The following is a 17,447-nucleotide window of genomic DNA, read 5'->3' on the forward strand; positions in this document are numbered from 1 at the left end:
ATGGAAGACTTCTCCTAGAAATGTGAGTTTGATGTCTCTTCCTTTCCTCTCACTTGTGGTGTCTTTGTCCTTGACATTACGTACTCCTCGTCTTTCAGTCGGTGGTGAAATACATAAACTGACACAGGGATTAGTAAACGAAACCTGGCCCATTGTGTTAGAGTATAAATTAACCCTAAATAAGCAGTTAATTAAACTCGTCTAATCATTTACGAACAGCCCATTAGGCCGTTCAGAGCCTGAACACACAGCATGAGCAGCAGGGCCGCGGTACTCAGGGAATGGATGGCTCCAGCGTTGTCCACGGGGTACCCGTAGCTGGTTCTGCAAGGGTTCTCCACCTCCTCATACGGAATAGGAACGTCATCTGGACTCCTGTCTGTCAGACTGCTACTAACCTGATGCACAGAATTTGAGCAGTCAGTAAACAGAGAGTGTTAACACTGTAAAACACCAACTGGTGTGTTTGCTCTCTTTGTCCACCTGCTACCAAAACACCAGACTTCCATCACAAAGACGCCTCACTGCTCTGTTTTGCATCCTATAACTTGATAAGGGGCATTCAAAGTTCCTTAATGGAAATAATGCACCGCATGAGTTACTCAAGGTAAATGCAAATTTAACACCAGAGTTTAAAACTGTGTATCATTGTCTCACCTCCTCAACCTTGGCCAGGACCCGGAGCAGGTTATTTCCGAGAGCAGCTTTGACCTCCACATCAGTCCAATTTCTCCTTAGCAGTTCGGCCACCAGGTTGGGCACCTTGGACACATCCTCCAAACCCTCCGGCATTCTGAGAGGACGACATGTAGGGTAGATGACCATTAGCAGTTACACTTATTGTTTTTTTTTATTTGTTTATATATTTTTGTACTTTATTCTTTAAATGTAGCTCTTCCATATTTGGCCTTCCCCATTAGATTAAATATTCACAATTTTTTTTTTTTTTTTTTTTTTTTTTTTGGGGGGGGGCTAATTATTAATCAATTACTAAGATTTTAACATATTAAAGCACATCTAATGTTATTCACCAAGAATCTATGAGGGAGCTGGCAACATGCAATGTCATCAAATTTTGATTCAAATTTTTTGCAAGTCTAGTTTAAGCATCACAATATGTGACAGAGAAAAAAAAATTGAGGACCAAATACCATTTGTCAATAAGCAAAACTAGTTTATTTATGCAAGAGCCAATCACTCATTGTACGTGTCATCTGTTGAGTCTTTTGGTGAATAATATATCATTTATACAAACCGAGTGACTCCATCGTAATCTCCACCGAAACCAATGATACCTGCACCGGCCACCTTCTTTATATGGTCAAAGTGATCTACAGGGAAATGGAGAAAAAGGTGCATGAGCACAGAAGTTGTTTTGGTTTTTAGAATGATAATTGTTTATTTTTAAACCAGATTTAATGAAGTTATGATGATTATATAAGTAGTTTACCAGCGACATCTGACAGATTTGCAGTCTTTTTGCAGGTCACATAGTCATTGTAGAAGTTCACCATGACGATTCCTTCAGTTTGATTCTGGAGAGAAAGACAACGTGAAAACGCATCAAGCCCTGACATGGAAAATCTAATGTGAAATATGGGATGAGACACTAGAGGGAAGCGAGGAACACGTAACCTTAGCCACGAGATGTGTTCAAGTTCCATCCAAAAATCGAAGTACTTGAGGGCACTGACCTCTGCTACCTTATCTATGAGAATATCGATTTCCTTGTTGGAGCCGTCTTATCTTTTTATTTTACATTGCAGAACCATAATCATCTTGTTTTATAGCCCTTACTGTCCACTATCCTCTATTTAAATTGAGCTGGAATTCTGTGCCATAAAGATTATCTGTGTGTCAGGAACAGCGCTGTTCTGTACCCAGATTATTTCCAAAGGGCGTGGTATTGAAAGGTTCAGTAGCATGTAACTACACACTTTTGTCAGCTATCATCTGTACTTAATAGTTTTTTTTTTTGTATTAAGCTGTAACAACATAAATCGTATCATCGTTGATTTATGTTTTGACTCTTTGGAGAGGTTTAAATCCAACATCAGCAAACACTAGGTCAGTAAATAATATATCACAAATAGTTGCTGTTTTTTGCACAGTGATTACTTTTTTTATGTAAAATAAAGTACTTTTATTAAATTAACTTATTGATACTTGTTCATAAAGTATCAATATGACCATAACCACACACAGAGAACTTAATGGACAAACACACACACAGACTCACAACTCTCTTGAGAACATCGTCAGGGACGTTCCTTTTGTGTGGACAGATTTTGTAGGCGGATGAATGGCTGAAGATGACAGGAGCTTTGGATATGTCCAGCACCTGGTTCATGACTGCAACAGTGACGTGAGCCAGGTCGATCAACATCCCCAGACGGTTCATTTCCATAATTAGTTGCTGGTGCAGAAAAGCAGAAAAACACTTAAGTTTTGTTTTCGTTTAAAGAACATACAAAACCTACATAAGATATGATAAAATTATTTTTTATTTGACTTCTAGTGTCGTTTTCAGTTGTGTCCTTGACTGACTGCAAGTAATGCGACATCTGTTTTCACTTTGACATTCCAGTCCTCTCAGCATGAAAAAAAAAAAAAAAAAAAAGACTGCATTAACCCTTTTCTGACTTTGTGTTATAAGACACTGATACTTTTTTATAGGCTCTCTATCTTATCTATTATATGACACAGTACAAAGACAATATGCCAGTTGTTTTCATGACATTTGTACCAGAAGTGCAGATTTCCAGTTATCTAAGTTCAGTTCTTTTACGCATCTTCAAGGTGATATTTGACGATACCGAATTCATGTAATACAAGTGTAAAGATTAAAAAGAGTCATTTGTAACTAATACATTATGAAAAACAAAGTGCCTGTAATCAGACCTTGCCAAATGGAGATAGGCCGTTGTGCTGGGATGGCTCTGATCCAGTGTCCACCAGCCAGTTATCTGCCCTGATTAGACAAAAAGAAAAGACACCTATAATGAAAAAGCCAAACGGATCATGGAGGGAATTCATTTTGATTTTTTTGGATATACCAGAGAATAATCACATTTCAAACTCGTGAACTTAATTTATTTGTTTCTCAAAGGCTACATACTGTATTTTATAAAGCTTAAACATTTAAGAGAATATGGCAACACTCCTGAGGGAACGATTACGGGCAGAAGGAAATCCCCGTATTCTCCACAACACAGATCACAAAGATGCAAATGAGCCCTGCTAAAAGCTTTGGAGACTTTTATTATTACTTTTATTATTACTAACAAGCCTGTCTTTGAAATGTTTGTTCAGGATCATCCATGACAGTTTTGGCATGTTACACTGTAGCTGTTAAATATCAGTGAATTACTTTAGTCCTCTCCAAAGAGAAACAATTAATCAATTCTTGTAACTTTGAAAAGTGGTGAAAATTTACCTGACCTTTATCTGAAAACTTTGAAGTTTTTTCACATTTGAAAACAAGTGTTACTTAAAATTAAGTGATAAATATTAAAACTATGAAAGCCCTCAAGAATATAATGCACCAATACAGATTAAACAGAAGAGTTTATAAAATTAGAGCTGAAATAATTTCTTAAAAAAAGGAAAGAAAGAAAAACATGGAAAATTAAAGCCATCTTTTCACAATTTTTTAAGTCAAAATAAAAACTTTTAAGTAGCAAAGACTTTTGCATAGAAGTGTAATTTTTTCACTATCCATTTCTCTGGAAATAAGTAATACCGGTCACTGTAACTAATCCATTGTCCTGGATTTTCTTTGAAAACATTGGACATAAGGTTGGACTCAAAATGAAACATAATTGAAATGTTGATACGTATCCACAGAGTCCCCAGTCAACTAGCTGACACTATCCTGTGACCTTCTACTCTTCTCTCCAGGAGGAACAGTGTGTAACAGGCTCTAATGTAACGAGGCAGAGCGGTGCGTGTGCGTGTGTGTGGTGGAGATGGGGATCCTTGACTCACTCCCACACAAACCCACCAACACAACAGGTTACTCTTTTTGACTGTTACAGCATCAACATTTCTATAGTCTCAGATAAATGTTCATATCTAGCTTCTCTCATACGTAAAATTGTCTTGTGCCTGAGGAGGGTCAAATTCTACCAAACTTTAAAAAAAAAAAAAAAGACCTAAACCACAAGTTTCTTCACTTTATTAGGAACAAACAAAGAGCTGCACAACTAATAATTTAGCTCCAATATTTTGGTCTTATATTACTTTGACAGATTGCTTGTTGTTCAAAAATATTTTGCAGTGAACACACACGCACACACACAAAAACCAGTATGTACCATGTGTAACTGGTCACACGTGGATGGATTTCCCTTTTTGAATGTAAATCTGCTGTGCTGCTGGCTCTTACCAGGGTGTGTTGCAGGAGTGTGTGAGGGTGAGGTAACGGACCCCCAGCTGGTACATGGTGCGCAGGGTGCCCAGACTGCTGTCTATGGAATGGCCCCCCTCCACTCCAATCAGGCTGGCTGTCTTCTTCCTACCAAAGGCGTCCATGATATCTGTGCAGGGCGGCCATGAGAGGTGACAGGTGATCAGAGGCAGGTATGAACAGAGCATGTTAAATGCCTCTTACGTTACTAGTAAAGCTTAAAGTCTCACCTTTGCTGCTGGTAGCAAACATAAAGGTTTCTGGGTATTTTTGGCACATCCTGTGAACCACATCTATCTGCTCCAGAGTTTGTCTGACTGCATCCTTGTACTGACTGTCACAGGGAACATATGCTGACCAGAACTGAGCAAAGGAAAAGAGGTGTCAGCATTGCTGCTGGTGGGATATATAGGCTGTTCATCTCAAATGCATACAGCCAGTTTACATAAGATAAGAATTTCGACGTTCAGATGCCATGCCCGTGCCTTCTACATAGGCCAAATGAGCTATTTTTGTTTTTTGTTTGTTTGGTTTGTTTGTTTGTTCAATCTATAAAGCTATGCCAAGAGACATGGGATTTTATTTTTTTTGCCAGGACATGGCTGAGGTGTTAAATCATATAAAAACAAACAAACAAAAAAACCTAATTTATGTTACCACAGCTATACACAGTGTAATTGTATTACAGTCTGGTGTTGATTTGGGCACATATCTCACTGGCTCTGGCACCTATCATGTTTCATGATCTGGGTCATTCTTTAATTTGTCATTGATCACTGTCAGACAGCTACTGTTTCAGAACCATGGACAGAGGCTCAGCCTTCCTGGGAATGTGACAAAATTCAGGCCGGACGCTGATAGACACACGGCGTGCTCCTGTTTCTATTCTGATGTGTAAGTAGAACTCAAAATTAAGAATTTCTTGAGCTTAAATGATTGGTAATAAAAAGTAAATGGTAACTTTTTTACTCTTCTTGAAATGTGAGAAATGATTCTGTGTGATATTTGAATAATTTAGTGAGGCAGTAGTTAAAAAAAAAAAAAAAAAAATTAAAGGAGTTAACAGAATGCTCTTTTGCATAGTCAATGTGGTCCAACAAATTATTTTCAATATTGAATTAATTTTACAGTAATGAGGCTGCACATAAAAAATAAAACAGGAGTGACTATTAGACAGTGTTACAATCTTGAATCTGATACATTTACAATTAAGGTGTACTGAATTCTCTCTCCAGCCGGTTGAGGCAGATGGAAGCACCCCCTGAGCCTGGTTCTGCCTCTGAAATGAAGTTTTTCCTTGCCACTGTCGCCAAGTGCTTGCTCATCGGGGATCTGTTGGGTCTCTTTAAATCATTTTATAAAGAGTTTGGTCGAGACCTGCTCTGTATGTAAAGTGCCTTGACGTAACTTTGTTATGACTTGGCACCATATAAATAAATCTGATTTGATTCTGAGTAGATCTTTCTTACCCTATTCAATGAAAAATAAGTTGGTGGCTAGATGTGAATGGATAACAAAATTGGACCAAGAACATTTATAAGAAATGTGTGGATCATGTAGCCAATTACAAATCTTGTTACTCTATTCTGGATGTTTTTCCTTTCAGCCTCAAGAGCTTTGAAGAGATATTGCTCACGCGCCCTTTTATTAATCTCAACATTAGGTTTGTTTCATTTTTCACCTCCCAGTATGTTCTCATCTGTACATACCTGTGCTCCCAGCCGCCCCTCTTTAATCTTAGGAATGTTGGTGTGCGTTGTTTCAAGTGTGTTCAGATTGACGCTGTTGAGTTGATTGTTGAATTGCTTTCGTAGTTGCCAAGGCAGGTCATTATGACTGGAATGTAGGAGAGGAAAAGGCCACATCCCTTATTAGTCCCTCAACGGGGAAATAAAGTAAAAGCAAAAGATAAGGTAGAAAAAAATGAAGTTGATGGAAAGTTGATGTGTAAATATTTAAGCAAAGTTTAACCAACAAAAAGTGTGGTCGAGGTTTCTCAAAACTTGCACTACTTTAATCCAACAGGGAGCAGAAACTGCCTCTGTGGAGGAGTTTTTACTGAAGAATGCCAAACTATTAACTACTGGCGCTGCTCCATGTGGTAAACAGTAGATCCCAGCATCCCATCATCATGCAAAGCACATGTTTCTCTATGAAAAACATTTCCACTCACCCGTCAATAAGTGGGGTCTCGGACATCAGCTTCAGAGCTCTGGTCATATAAGCGTCCTCTGCAGCTGAGGTGAAAGCACAACAACTCACCCACAGTGTCAAACACACTGCAGAAGCAAAGTCAGACACCATTTCTTGACCTTTTACACACTTTAAATGAACTGCTCTTTTTTCGTTTGTCTCAAAACCTTTCCGCCCTATTAGCTCTTTCTCAAGATTAAACAGTTCTACTTCAATAACTTCTGAGCAATCCTATTTCTTTTCAGTTTTTATGTGCTTCTATCAGCAGCTTCTCTCAGACTCCCACTCCAGTTTTGTGTCTGCTTCCATTCATTTATGCCTTTAAATGTAAACTCTACTCATCGCCCCTCCTCTATCTTCAGTCTGTCTCTCATGACTGCACCAGTAGTCATAAATGCAGCTCAGAAGCTTAAACCTTTTTACGATATCTGTCATGGATAGCACACATATCTAGTTAATATATAAACTATATATAGCTTCTCTAAAGTTCACAAGTTGTTAGCTAAACAATATTATCTAACAGTACGGCATACATGTGTCCTTGAGAATCTGGTGATATTCAATGCACTATCATTAAAAAAGTTATGATGTAACTGACTGTTTTCTGTTTGTAGTGGAATTTGGATTTATCTGAACCCCTTCAGGGCAGCACAGCAGCATAGTGGTTAGCGCTGTTGCCTCACAATAACAATTGCATGCATGTTTGGGTTAATTGGTGAATAAACTGTCCGTAGGTCTGAGTGTGAGTGTGAGTGGTTGTTGGTCTCTGTCTGTCTCTGTGTGTTGGCCCTGTGATGGACTGCTGACGTGTCCAGGGTGAAATGTGAGCTGGGATTTTTCCAGCACCCCCTGCAACACAGAAACTGATAAGTGGTTGTAGATGAATGAATGAACCTCTTCATAAAGAAGAGCTGCCTTCTAACCAGAGCAGTGGAAGTGTAGTTGAATGCCATGAAACCAAAACAGTCATTTGAAAGAAAGAAATAGAGAAAATGAAGAGCTCGGAGGTGAATTGTGAGTTTATCACAATCAATGACACCTTTCACATTACCAGTGGTCATTCACACCTGTATGCTTCATTGCTACTTTATACATATTAATATGATTTTGTGCTTATTAAACTTAATGGAACGATATATTGTTTTGTTTAGTCACAGCAGTGAATGAAATAAGCTAAATCTGAGGAGTCCCAACTCGGGGAGAGTGGATGACTCCACAAGATAAAACTCACAGGGAAAGGGCTGCTGAGAGCAGGATATGAGGGCAGGAGTCATCTAAAAATGAGAGGGGGATAGGAGGGTAAATTTGAAATAAGACAGGAAGACCAAATGTACATGAGCTAAAAAAAAAATAACATAAATTTAAGCTTAACATGAATAAAATGATTCATTCTTGAGTGTTATGACAAAGACGTTGCAGTTGCAGAACTGTTTCATTAGGCTATGTGCCACAAAGATGGAAAAAAATTAAGCGCCAACAAGGATGTTGTAAGAGTTCTGCCAGTGTGTTTTGTTGCCAACATCAACTGCAATTTTCTCATCAACAGCAGACAGATCATTGCACACAACATTACATTATTTCCTTTCAAACCCACAATGCTGCTGGTTATCAGTCAAGCTGCTGAGAAGACTCATTTCCTCTTTGTTGTTGATGCACGCATTAGCTTCAAACAGGAAATGAAGTAATAGACAGACTGAGGGAAGAGTCAGATAGGTTTAGGAAGAGCTACAGATAGGACGGTAACAGCACCCAAGAGGATTCAAGAAAGAGACGGAGAGCAAAGGAAATACTTTAAAACTGGATATGGCCAGATTGGATGTCACTGAGATGTTTCACGGGATTGCATATCCTGGACACCTGCACACCCAAGAATCTTTGCAACATGCTCTGAAATTTCCATTCAGGGACACGGACATCCTTATCGCTTCCTATCCAAAATCAGGTACCAAAGTTTTCAGGTTACATGGTAAATGTTTTCACCGTAATCCAACTAACCACATGAGTGTGGGAAGAAGCCGAGTTCTCTGCTGTAATCTGTACGGGACGTGTACAGGTAATTTGACTTCATGACTTCATTCACATTTGTCTTAACAGGCACCACTTGGATACAGGAAATGTTGTCTCTCATATTGAACAAAGGGGACCCACATCTGAGCCTAACTGTCCCCAACTGGGCCAGGGCTCCTTGGTTGGAGCATTACTATTGTGCTTCTGTACTGGAGGGCTCATCCACCACACCTCGAATCGTCACCACGCACCTGCCACATCACCTACTAGGCTCAGCACTCACAGACTCCAAAGCCAAGGTCAGGTTTGTACAGAGACACACTTCACCGCTAAGGCAGACTAACTAGATATTTAGTTATAACAAGTTATAACAAATATCTGGCCCCGTCTGTTTTAGCATGTAACCATATCAACGCGTTTAAAAAAAAAGAGAAGTGTATCAACCTGAAAAAACAAATGTAACTTCACTCTGATTTCATATTATCATTAAACCTTGTTAAGTGTGACCAAGGCACTAAAAAACCTCTTACCAACCGACTTGCTGTCACAAATTTTTTGCTGTTTGAGATTTTTTTTTTGCTCATGATGTTGTGGTGTGTTTTTGTTGGCAACATTTCAAAATTTTCTTTGAACTACGACATCGCTGTGGTTGAGCAATAAAGCAAAGCATGGCAAGTATATTTGCAAACATAACCACTCTATTTGCTCAAATCAAATCAGATTTATTTGTATAGCGCCAAATCATCACACACATACATCAAGACACTTTACATACAGAGCAGGTCTAGACCAAACTCTTTATAAAATGATTTAAAGAGACCCAACAGATCCCTGATGAGCTAGCACTTGCCATTTGTTGCATCTTTGCTTTGTAAACTGTATTGTTGGGCTCACTGCATTTACTGCACTCCCCGCCGTTGAAAGACAGCTAACTTGATGTCATCACAGGTCATTTATGTGAGCAGAAATCCTAAAGATGTGCTGGTGTCCTTTTACCACTTTCACAAAATGGCAAACTTTCTCCCAGAGTCTGGCACATTCCCAGAGTTTGTGAATCGATTCCTGGCGGGCACATGTGAGTTGACTGATGATCAAAGGGCATGTGAACATGTCTCTTTTCTCCCTTTCTATTACTTATCTGCTGCTGATACTGTGCCATGCTTCTTCATTTTTTTCAGTGCATTTTGGTTCTTGGTTTGACCATTTTAAAGGCTGGACCAGTCAGATGACGCCCATGCACAGTCGCCTTCACATGACCTATGAAGAGATGTCACTGGTAGAAGAGAAGTGATAAGTCATTGTTGTACACACAGACGCAAACACACATACATACATTTATATATATATATATATATATATATATGTATATGTGTGTGTGTGTGTGTGTGTGTGTGTGTGTGTGTGTGTGTGTGTGTGTGTGTCGGTCTGTTCAACTAAAGATGAATTTATAGTACATAGTGTTCATATATGTTAATGAATATAAACATTTCATTTATGAATTTGTATTGTTTTACATGGAATTTTTTTATAATACATAAATAACAGGAGAGTTTCTTGAAAATTAGTTACAATTGAGTTTAATAATTACAAAGCTCTAGTACAAAGTGCAATGTTTTGCAGTTATCTAGTTAAGGTGTCTGTGGCGATCAGTTCCTCTTTTGACAAAATTTAGATGGTATTAACTTCCCTTCTGCTGCCAGGACCTACATGGTGCCATTAAGAAGGTCAGCTCTTTCATACAGTGTCCTCTGGTGGAGGACGAGGTCAACAACTGTGTGCAATATTGCAGCTTCAGTCAGATGAAAGACAATGTGATGGTCAACTACAGCCTTGTCCCTGACGATATAATGGACCATAACCGGGGCCGCTTCATGAGGAAAGGTGAGATTCTGTGCTACTACATGCTAACGTCATTTATTGATCATGTCCTACATCTGAAAAAAAAAAACTGTGATTGAACTGTAAAACAAAGAACCAATAAAAGTAAAACAAATAGAGCTCAATAAATTGAACAAGGCTATTGATTCATATTATGATTTTTGGAAGATCAGAACATACCAAAAGGTCCCAAGATTATTCCAACCCAGGTTTGTTGAGCTGGGCTAATTGTTCCTATCCATTCAGCCTATTTGCTAAGCTAAATGTCTCCAACACAGGGAAAGTAAATAACCCACAATCACACAGAATTTGAAAAGTTTCCCCTCAACCAGTCTAATCATATCTGTCTTGGTTTCACTCTCCTTCCCCTTCCAATTTAGGTCAAATGGGCGACTGGAAGAACATGTTCACAGAGGAGCAGAATCGATACTTTGAACAGGTCTTAAAGTTCAAGATGCAGGGGTGCACTACAGAAAACTGTGAAAAAAGCTTGCATCCTCTGATACATTCCTCAGATGCATCATAAGAATCTTTGTAATATGCTGCACATTCAGATTTGGACATTATGTCACAGGTTTATCCTGCGTGTGAAGCTGTAGTTAAATATCCTTTTATGCTATTTTGCTGCTTTCTTGATGTGCTTGTGCATGACATGTCTTTTTTGTTATATAGTTGGAATAAAAGTATCAATATATCTTATAGCAACTTGAATACTCTTATGGATTACCATGAACAAAATAAATTACTTCAAATATATTTCATTTATATAGCACATTTCATACAAATGTCAACTCGATGTGTTTTACTGAAGAAAAAACCAAAGAAAATACAAACATAAATTCAAATAAACTAAATCTTTGCATCCCCAAAAACAGGCTAATTACCAAAGCCACTGGGAAAAAAGAAATGCTTTAAGTACTTCCCACTGACTTCAGGTTGATAACGCAGATTACATGTAAAGAAAGTGATGTTTATGAAAGCAGCACAACAACGAGCAGAAAGAACAGGTTAAAGGTTTCAATACTGAGCCCCTCTCCTCCCACTGAGCTGTCCTTGTGCATGTTGTCGCTTCACACAGGCTAAGAAATGTGCCATTCCACCTCCATTTTCCTTGCATTGAAGAGTTTTGGCCTAGTTATGTTACTTGTGTCATTAAGTGTCAAACATAAACAGACATGTAGAGAAAGTACTCGGCTCTGCAGTGGTCTGCTTAAAGCTAATTATATATACTGTATAATTATAAATATCTTAAAGCTACATTTCACAAGAGAGCCATAGTAGTATTTTAATCATTTTTACTTCACATTATTGAGTGTGTGAGTGCGTGGGCCTGAAAGATGACAGTTTGAAGGACAGTCATCACTGGATGATGAAGTAGCAGTGGACTCCATTCAAATGTGGAGAAATTTCTGCTTATTTCTGGTTTCTGCTGTGACATACAAAGAAAAGGGAAAACCCTAACCCTCTTGCAAAGGGAACATGGAAATCAAAAAGAGGAAATGAAATTGAGAAATTGTGACATTTAATATTTCCTCTCAGATTAGCTCAATAAAATACATCACAATGTACCAAACCAAACCAAACCAAACCTTTGAAAGGTCTTAGTCTCTGATTCTGTTAATTCACAGTAATGTCACCCAGATCACTGCATGCACTGCTGTCTGGGCATCACTGAGGGCTAAAACAAAGTGAAACCATGACGCAAAATCAGAGACGAGAAATAAACTCAATACTTTTTTCTTACTTTTTTTTTATATAAAATGCATGAACTAACTGAGTCCAAGGGTTCATCCAGTTGATGCCAAAATCTGTTCCTCGCATCTGAGTGCCCCAGCAGAAATCCACATCCAACCGACTGGGCCACATTTTGTGAATCTTCAAATGTCCATTTTTGGTAAGTTTCGGCCCAACATTGTATTTCTTCATCATCAGGTGATGATGTCTTAATATCATTACCGGTGGGACAACAGTGTTCATTGCCAAACTGTAGGTATTTGACTCTTTACACATAATTAACATTATTATGTTAAATATTAGCTTCAAATGTATTTAACATTAGTAGTGAAAATGTCCAGGCTCATGGCTGCATGATTGACTCTGACTGAGCTGATAAAGACACTGAGCCAGTGCAGAGTTGAAAAAAATTTTGTTGCACCTCTCTGAGTCAGAGGCCATTGAACCCAATAAAGGGGGGAGACAGATAAAAAGGCCATTTTGGTTTCATGAAGAGCTGAATGAAATCTGACCAATCATGTGAAGCAGTGCTAGTTCAGTATTTCAAAAATATGTGAGGGAAGCAGAGAAGAGAAAAGTAATCTTACTGGACCTCTGTAGTCCGTTCCTCAGCTCTGCCTCAGGCTACAATCCAAACTGTCAGATGGCAAGTTGCCTTGTGGGTAATGTAAACGGCAAGCTTTGACCAAGACAGGCATAAATGAAATGAAGAATAAAAAAAAACATTTACATCCTTTTTCCTAAAACTGTCTGTCATTATTAAATAAATTCAGACACACTGCACTTCACTTTTATCTTGTTTAATTTTTGTGACTTTCTGTGGCCGCATGATGTTTCGATTTTCAGAAACTTTCTGCTACCAGCCTATTAGAATGGAGAAAAAGATTTATAGAAAGCTATGTTGATTTTTTTTTTATGTAAGATTTTAATGTTGTGAACCACAAATGAAACTCTATTCATATCCACCAAGAAAGAAAAAAAAAGATGTATCACAGAAAACCTGGTCAGAAAAAAACAAACAAACAAACAAACCAAAAAAAAAACAAAACAACCAAGCACCAGAAGTAAGTGAGAAAAATTGTAAAAACTTTTGGTCACATTTAAAATGTTTTGCAGAAAGGGGCTATTTTCTCTGCTGCTAAATAAAGTTCAATTGCAGAAGCTGGTTGAAGACAGCTGTACATGTGGAAGTTGACTTTTTTTTTCCGCTCTTTTAAATTATTTTTGTCTGTCATTTATCTAAATCACTGTCATCATTTATGGAGATTTCAGTCTGAGAGGCGTGCCTCTGTAAAGTGTGCTTCAATGTGGCCAAGTGCTGCAGTCGATTGCTCGCTCGCGGTGGAATTTAGTGGGTGAAACACACACACACACACACACACACACACACACACACACACACGATTGTTGCACACTCAGTGCAGCCGAGTGAGAAACCACTTCACACCACCATAAAAAGCTGCAGACTGCTGACGGGGAGGAGGTTCAAGGGTAAAGTTGGTAACAGCGCCTGACACGAAACATCCAACTGTTGAACTAGGCCGATGTTTTATAGATAAGCACTAACCCTGTAAGTGGAGAAAAGAAATGGAAACTGGTGCGTCGATGTTTTCTGTTCAACTTTTTCAGCTACATAATGTTTAGTTTCTAACAATTCAGAAAGTATTCTCCTGAATGATGGGCCTGATTGACACCAGGCAGCGCTTGTGCTCTCCGGCACGTTAAGCACTCAGACGTCCCCTGTTGGTCACCGATGACGCGTCAGGGCAAATAACACGACGGACCTCATCTGGCCGCAAGGGGGCCTTGTATAACCAATACACATCTGACAAACCCACCTCAAATGTTAAAGAGTTTTAAAAACTTTCATTTGAGCTCAAATGGGTTTTAATGACGAATTCAACCAATGCTGACGTACCCACGCTACTGTGAGTGATATAAAGGGTGAGTAATTGCTGGGACATCAATGAAAAGGGCACATCGCCATTTTATACATTATTTAAGCACTTCCTTTATGTCAGGGAAGAATCCAACATATCAGCCTTATTCTTGTTTGGATAATACACGGCCTTCATCAATCTGAAATGCATCCGTCCTTCTGTAGTTGCAGAATTTTTACAGAGCTGCTCATGGAAGCGTTTTATCTTTTCTATCTTGCGTAACATGACAGAAAGTGAGTTTTCACTGCTACAAAGGGCGCCAAGACGGGCATTGTAAACTCACAATCATAGTAAACTTTATGACACCTGAATGGCCTTGAAAGCACCGAACTGATTTTATTCCCCTAAGCTTGTATTGCTAGTATTTAAGCAAAACTTTTACTTACTACCACAAATCTCATTAACATCCAAGTTGTGTTAACTGGGACAAACGTTTGTAATTGTTGTTCCTCTCTGATAAAACTGGTAACAAGACCACATTGTCTGAAGGGACTCAGCTGTGCTTTGACCACACAAAGGTGTGACAGTCATGGTATTTAGTTCCTGTCAGTACCATCATCTTCCTGAGAACCTAATTAAGTCCCTAACAGCTGCAGAGTGGCTCACTCATATAAAGATTTATGCACATGAATATATATAAAAAACAAACAAGCATATTGTTCCACAACTAAAACAAACGTTAAGTGGGTGTGAGCATAACTTTCAATAACCAAGTGGTACTACAATGTCCACTCAATCAAGCTAAATAAAATGAGACCACTATTCTTTCCGTATGCTTCTTTTATTTTGTTAATTTTCTGCTATGTTTTCTATTTGTTCAAACAAGCATTTATTGGCTTAACCATTCTTGCACAAAACATCATCCGTTCTAAAAAATGAAAATCCACTAACAATAATAGAGCATCTTTCTACAAGGACTCCTTTCATCAACAGTCAGCATGAACGTATCAGAAGATAAAAACAGAGAGCTCAGCCTGAACATGTCATGAACACCAAAGATGTGTAAACAAACATGAGGTGTGTAATGTTCTTTATCATGATACTGACAAAAACCGAGATGGGGGAGAACAAACACAATGACTGATGGATACAATATTTTGAGCTTTTTCCTGCTTTGCATCAGCTTCAGTCTTCTGTTTGCTGATGATATCTCTTTAATATTTGAATTAAATTATCATTCATGGCTAAGCAAGCATCTCTATTATGGATAAAGCTCATTCATGACTAATGAAAAATAGTAAATCCTGTGTAGGTAAGCACTGGGAAAGGTTCATCAACTGATACAATTGCCCACATCTGCTGTATTATTGTCCAGTGAAAGGCTTGGCTTGTATGCAGTAAGTGAAGTAAATATGAAGATTGGTGACAATGCTCTAAAAGCCTCAGTTTCACATACAGAGTACACAATCTGACAGCTGAGTACACAACATGCTTCCAACGCCAGAATGGCTTAGAAAATACTATTGATGAGTCCTACCTCAAAGGCCCATTCTTGTGTTTGTAGATCAAGTCTCCAGATATCCAGCTAGTGTCAGCAGAATTGTTTGTTCTCAACGTTGAGCTGTTGGGATAGATCAAATAAAATTTTAGCCCCACCTAATGGATCTTTAAGGAGAAGACCTGCTCTATGATATCTGTTTCAATATCCTTTGCAATATTGACTAAAATAATACATACTAAGGCTAACAATGAGAATAAATCGGTGATTATAATAACACTAAGATTAAAATGCTGCTCTTGTTACAGCACTATCTAGAAAGGATACAACTTGTTACTGCACAGTTTGGAGAAATTTTGACAAAGTGCCTTGTGGACTGGCTGCTGACATTAAAAGGTAGCTGCCTAAAGATCCATTGCAACTGCAGGAAAAAATTAAATAAAATAAAGTATCTGGGTTCAAATACAACACAAAGACAATATTCATTGTTAACTGCAGTAAGAGACTTTGGTGGTGTGACCACAGTCTGAGCTCTGCACGTGTGATGGAGCCAGAGAGAGTACACTCTGGCAGAGCGTAATGGCTCTTGACAGGGATGTTAATATTTAAGAAGGCATGGAGGAGAGGCTCCTGCACACTGCAGCTATAGCTTTATATATATATATATATATATATATATATATATATATATATATATATATATATATATATATAAATAAAATGATTCTGAATACACTCCACCAAGCAGCTGAACACATAACTTGTGTTAAAACATTCTCTGCTGCCAGTATCATATCACTGATCGTGAGCTCAGACATACTTCAGTGTGGAGGCGCCCGTGCCTGATGAAGTATACAGCTCCTCTCACTGTCAGCAGCAGTAATCCTGGACTCTGTGAAGCTCATGGAAATCCCCCTTGCATGTGCAGATTATTGTTGCTCCTGTTCAGAGTTAATAGCGAGCTAAAGTTACAATTTGCATATATTCACTTCGAACATGCCTCACTTTGTGGTACTTTGAGGCAACAGCAGAGCAATGAATAGTGTCCTTGTGGGGGGTTTAAGGTGGGCTGGATAATTTGCTGGATTTGCTTCTTCTTGACAGGGACACAGACAGGAGGGGACTCAAATGCACGAGCCAGTGGAGAGGACGCAAAAATCCAAAACTGTTTAATAAGTCCAAAGTCAAAAACACAGCATCTTCCAGGAAAGCAGCAAAGGAACAAACTCACAAAAGCAAAGCTCATCATCATTAAACAAAGTGAATCATACACTGGAGATCACACAATGAGAAACCAAAGGCTGGAGCTGACTGAAGGAAAGACAAGATAATCACAAGAAGCCCAGTTTAGATACACCTGGGGAAGGGGAAGACAATGGGTCACAGGTGCAACACATTAGGAGAGGCAGGCAGTCACACCGGAGGGAAACTTGACAAGATGTGGAGAGCAGTAACACCATTCTGAAATAAAACAGGAGGTACATTGGAAGCACATAACACAAGAACAAAACTAAACTGAACCTTGCGATTTTTGCCTCTGGAGAAAGGGCGGCTTACCCTCCAATTAGCTTGATCAAACTCAGTAAATATAGTAAAAATCAAATAAACAATTTTTATGCCACATTGGGGACCTAGTCAGGATCCACAAGTCAGCAAAGTGTCAAAGCTCAAGAGCCATATGAACCACATCCTAGCAGGTTCTTTATATTAATCAAGGCTGTAGACACAGAGAGCGTTTTCTCCTACTAGTACAGAGTATTTCTTTTTGATGGTGGTGACGGCAAGTGCTTTCTAACATGTTGTAAACATTCCACAGCTAACCAAAACATCCCAATATAAGCGAAAAAAA

The 17,447-nt window shown here is 38.7% G+C and overlaps 2 protein-coding genes across 2 annotated transcripts; one reads left to right on the forward strand and one right to left on the reverse strand.

Moving 5' to 3' along the window:
• Positions 1–6: 6 nt before the first annotated feature.
• Positions 7–6,712, reverse strand: dpep1 (dipeptidase 1). Its single transcript, XM_029498775.1, has 10 exons — positions 6,582–6,712; positions 6,118–6,244; positions 4,639–4,771; positions 4,388–4,538; positions 2,902–2,971; positions 2,240–2,416; positions 1,451–1,535; positions 1,256–1,331; positions 658–793; positions 7–398 (listed from the first exon to the last, which is right to left on the reverse strand). The coding sequence occupies exons 1-10, from the start codon at positions 6,710–6,712 to the stop codon at positions 210–212; spliced, it is 1,275 nt and encodes a 424-aa protein (XP_029354635.1). The 3' UTR covers positions 7–209.
• A 1,588-nt stretch (positions 6,713–8,300) lies between these two features.
• On the forward strand, positions 8,301–11,187 carry sult5a1 (sulfotransferase family 5A, member 1). The gene is made up of 6 exons (XM_029498407.1): positions 8,301–8,543; positions 8,696–8,907; positions 9,557–9,683; positions 9,787–9,884; positions 10,309–10,489; positions 10,867–11,187. The coding sequence occupies exons 1-6, from the start codon at positions 8,405–8,407 to the stop codon at positions 11,010–11,012; spliced, it is 903 nt and encodes a 300-aa protein (XP_029354267.1). The 5' UTR covers positions 8,301–8,404; the 3' UTR covers positions 11,013–11,187.
• Positions 11,188–17,447: the final 6,260 nt, after the last annotated feature.

This window comes from Echeneis naucrates, chromosome 3 (assembly GCF_900963305.1).
Source record: "Echeneis naucrates chromosome 3, fEcheNa1.1, whole genome shotgun sequence".
NCBI classification, from domain to species: Eukaryota; Metazoa; Chordata; class Actinopteri; order Carangiformes; family Echeneidae; genus Echeneis; species Echeneis naucrates.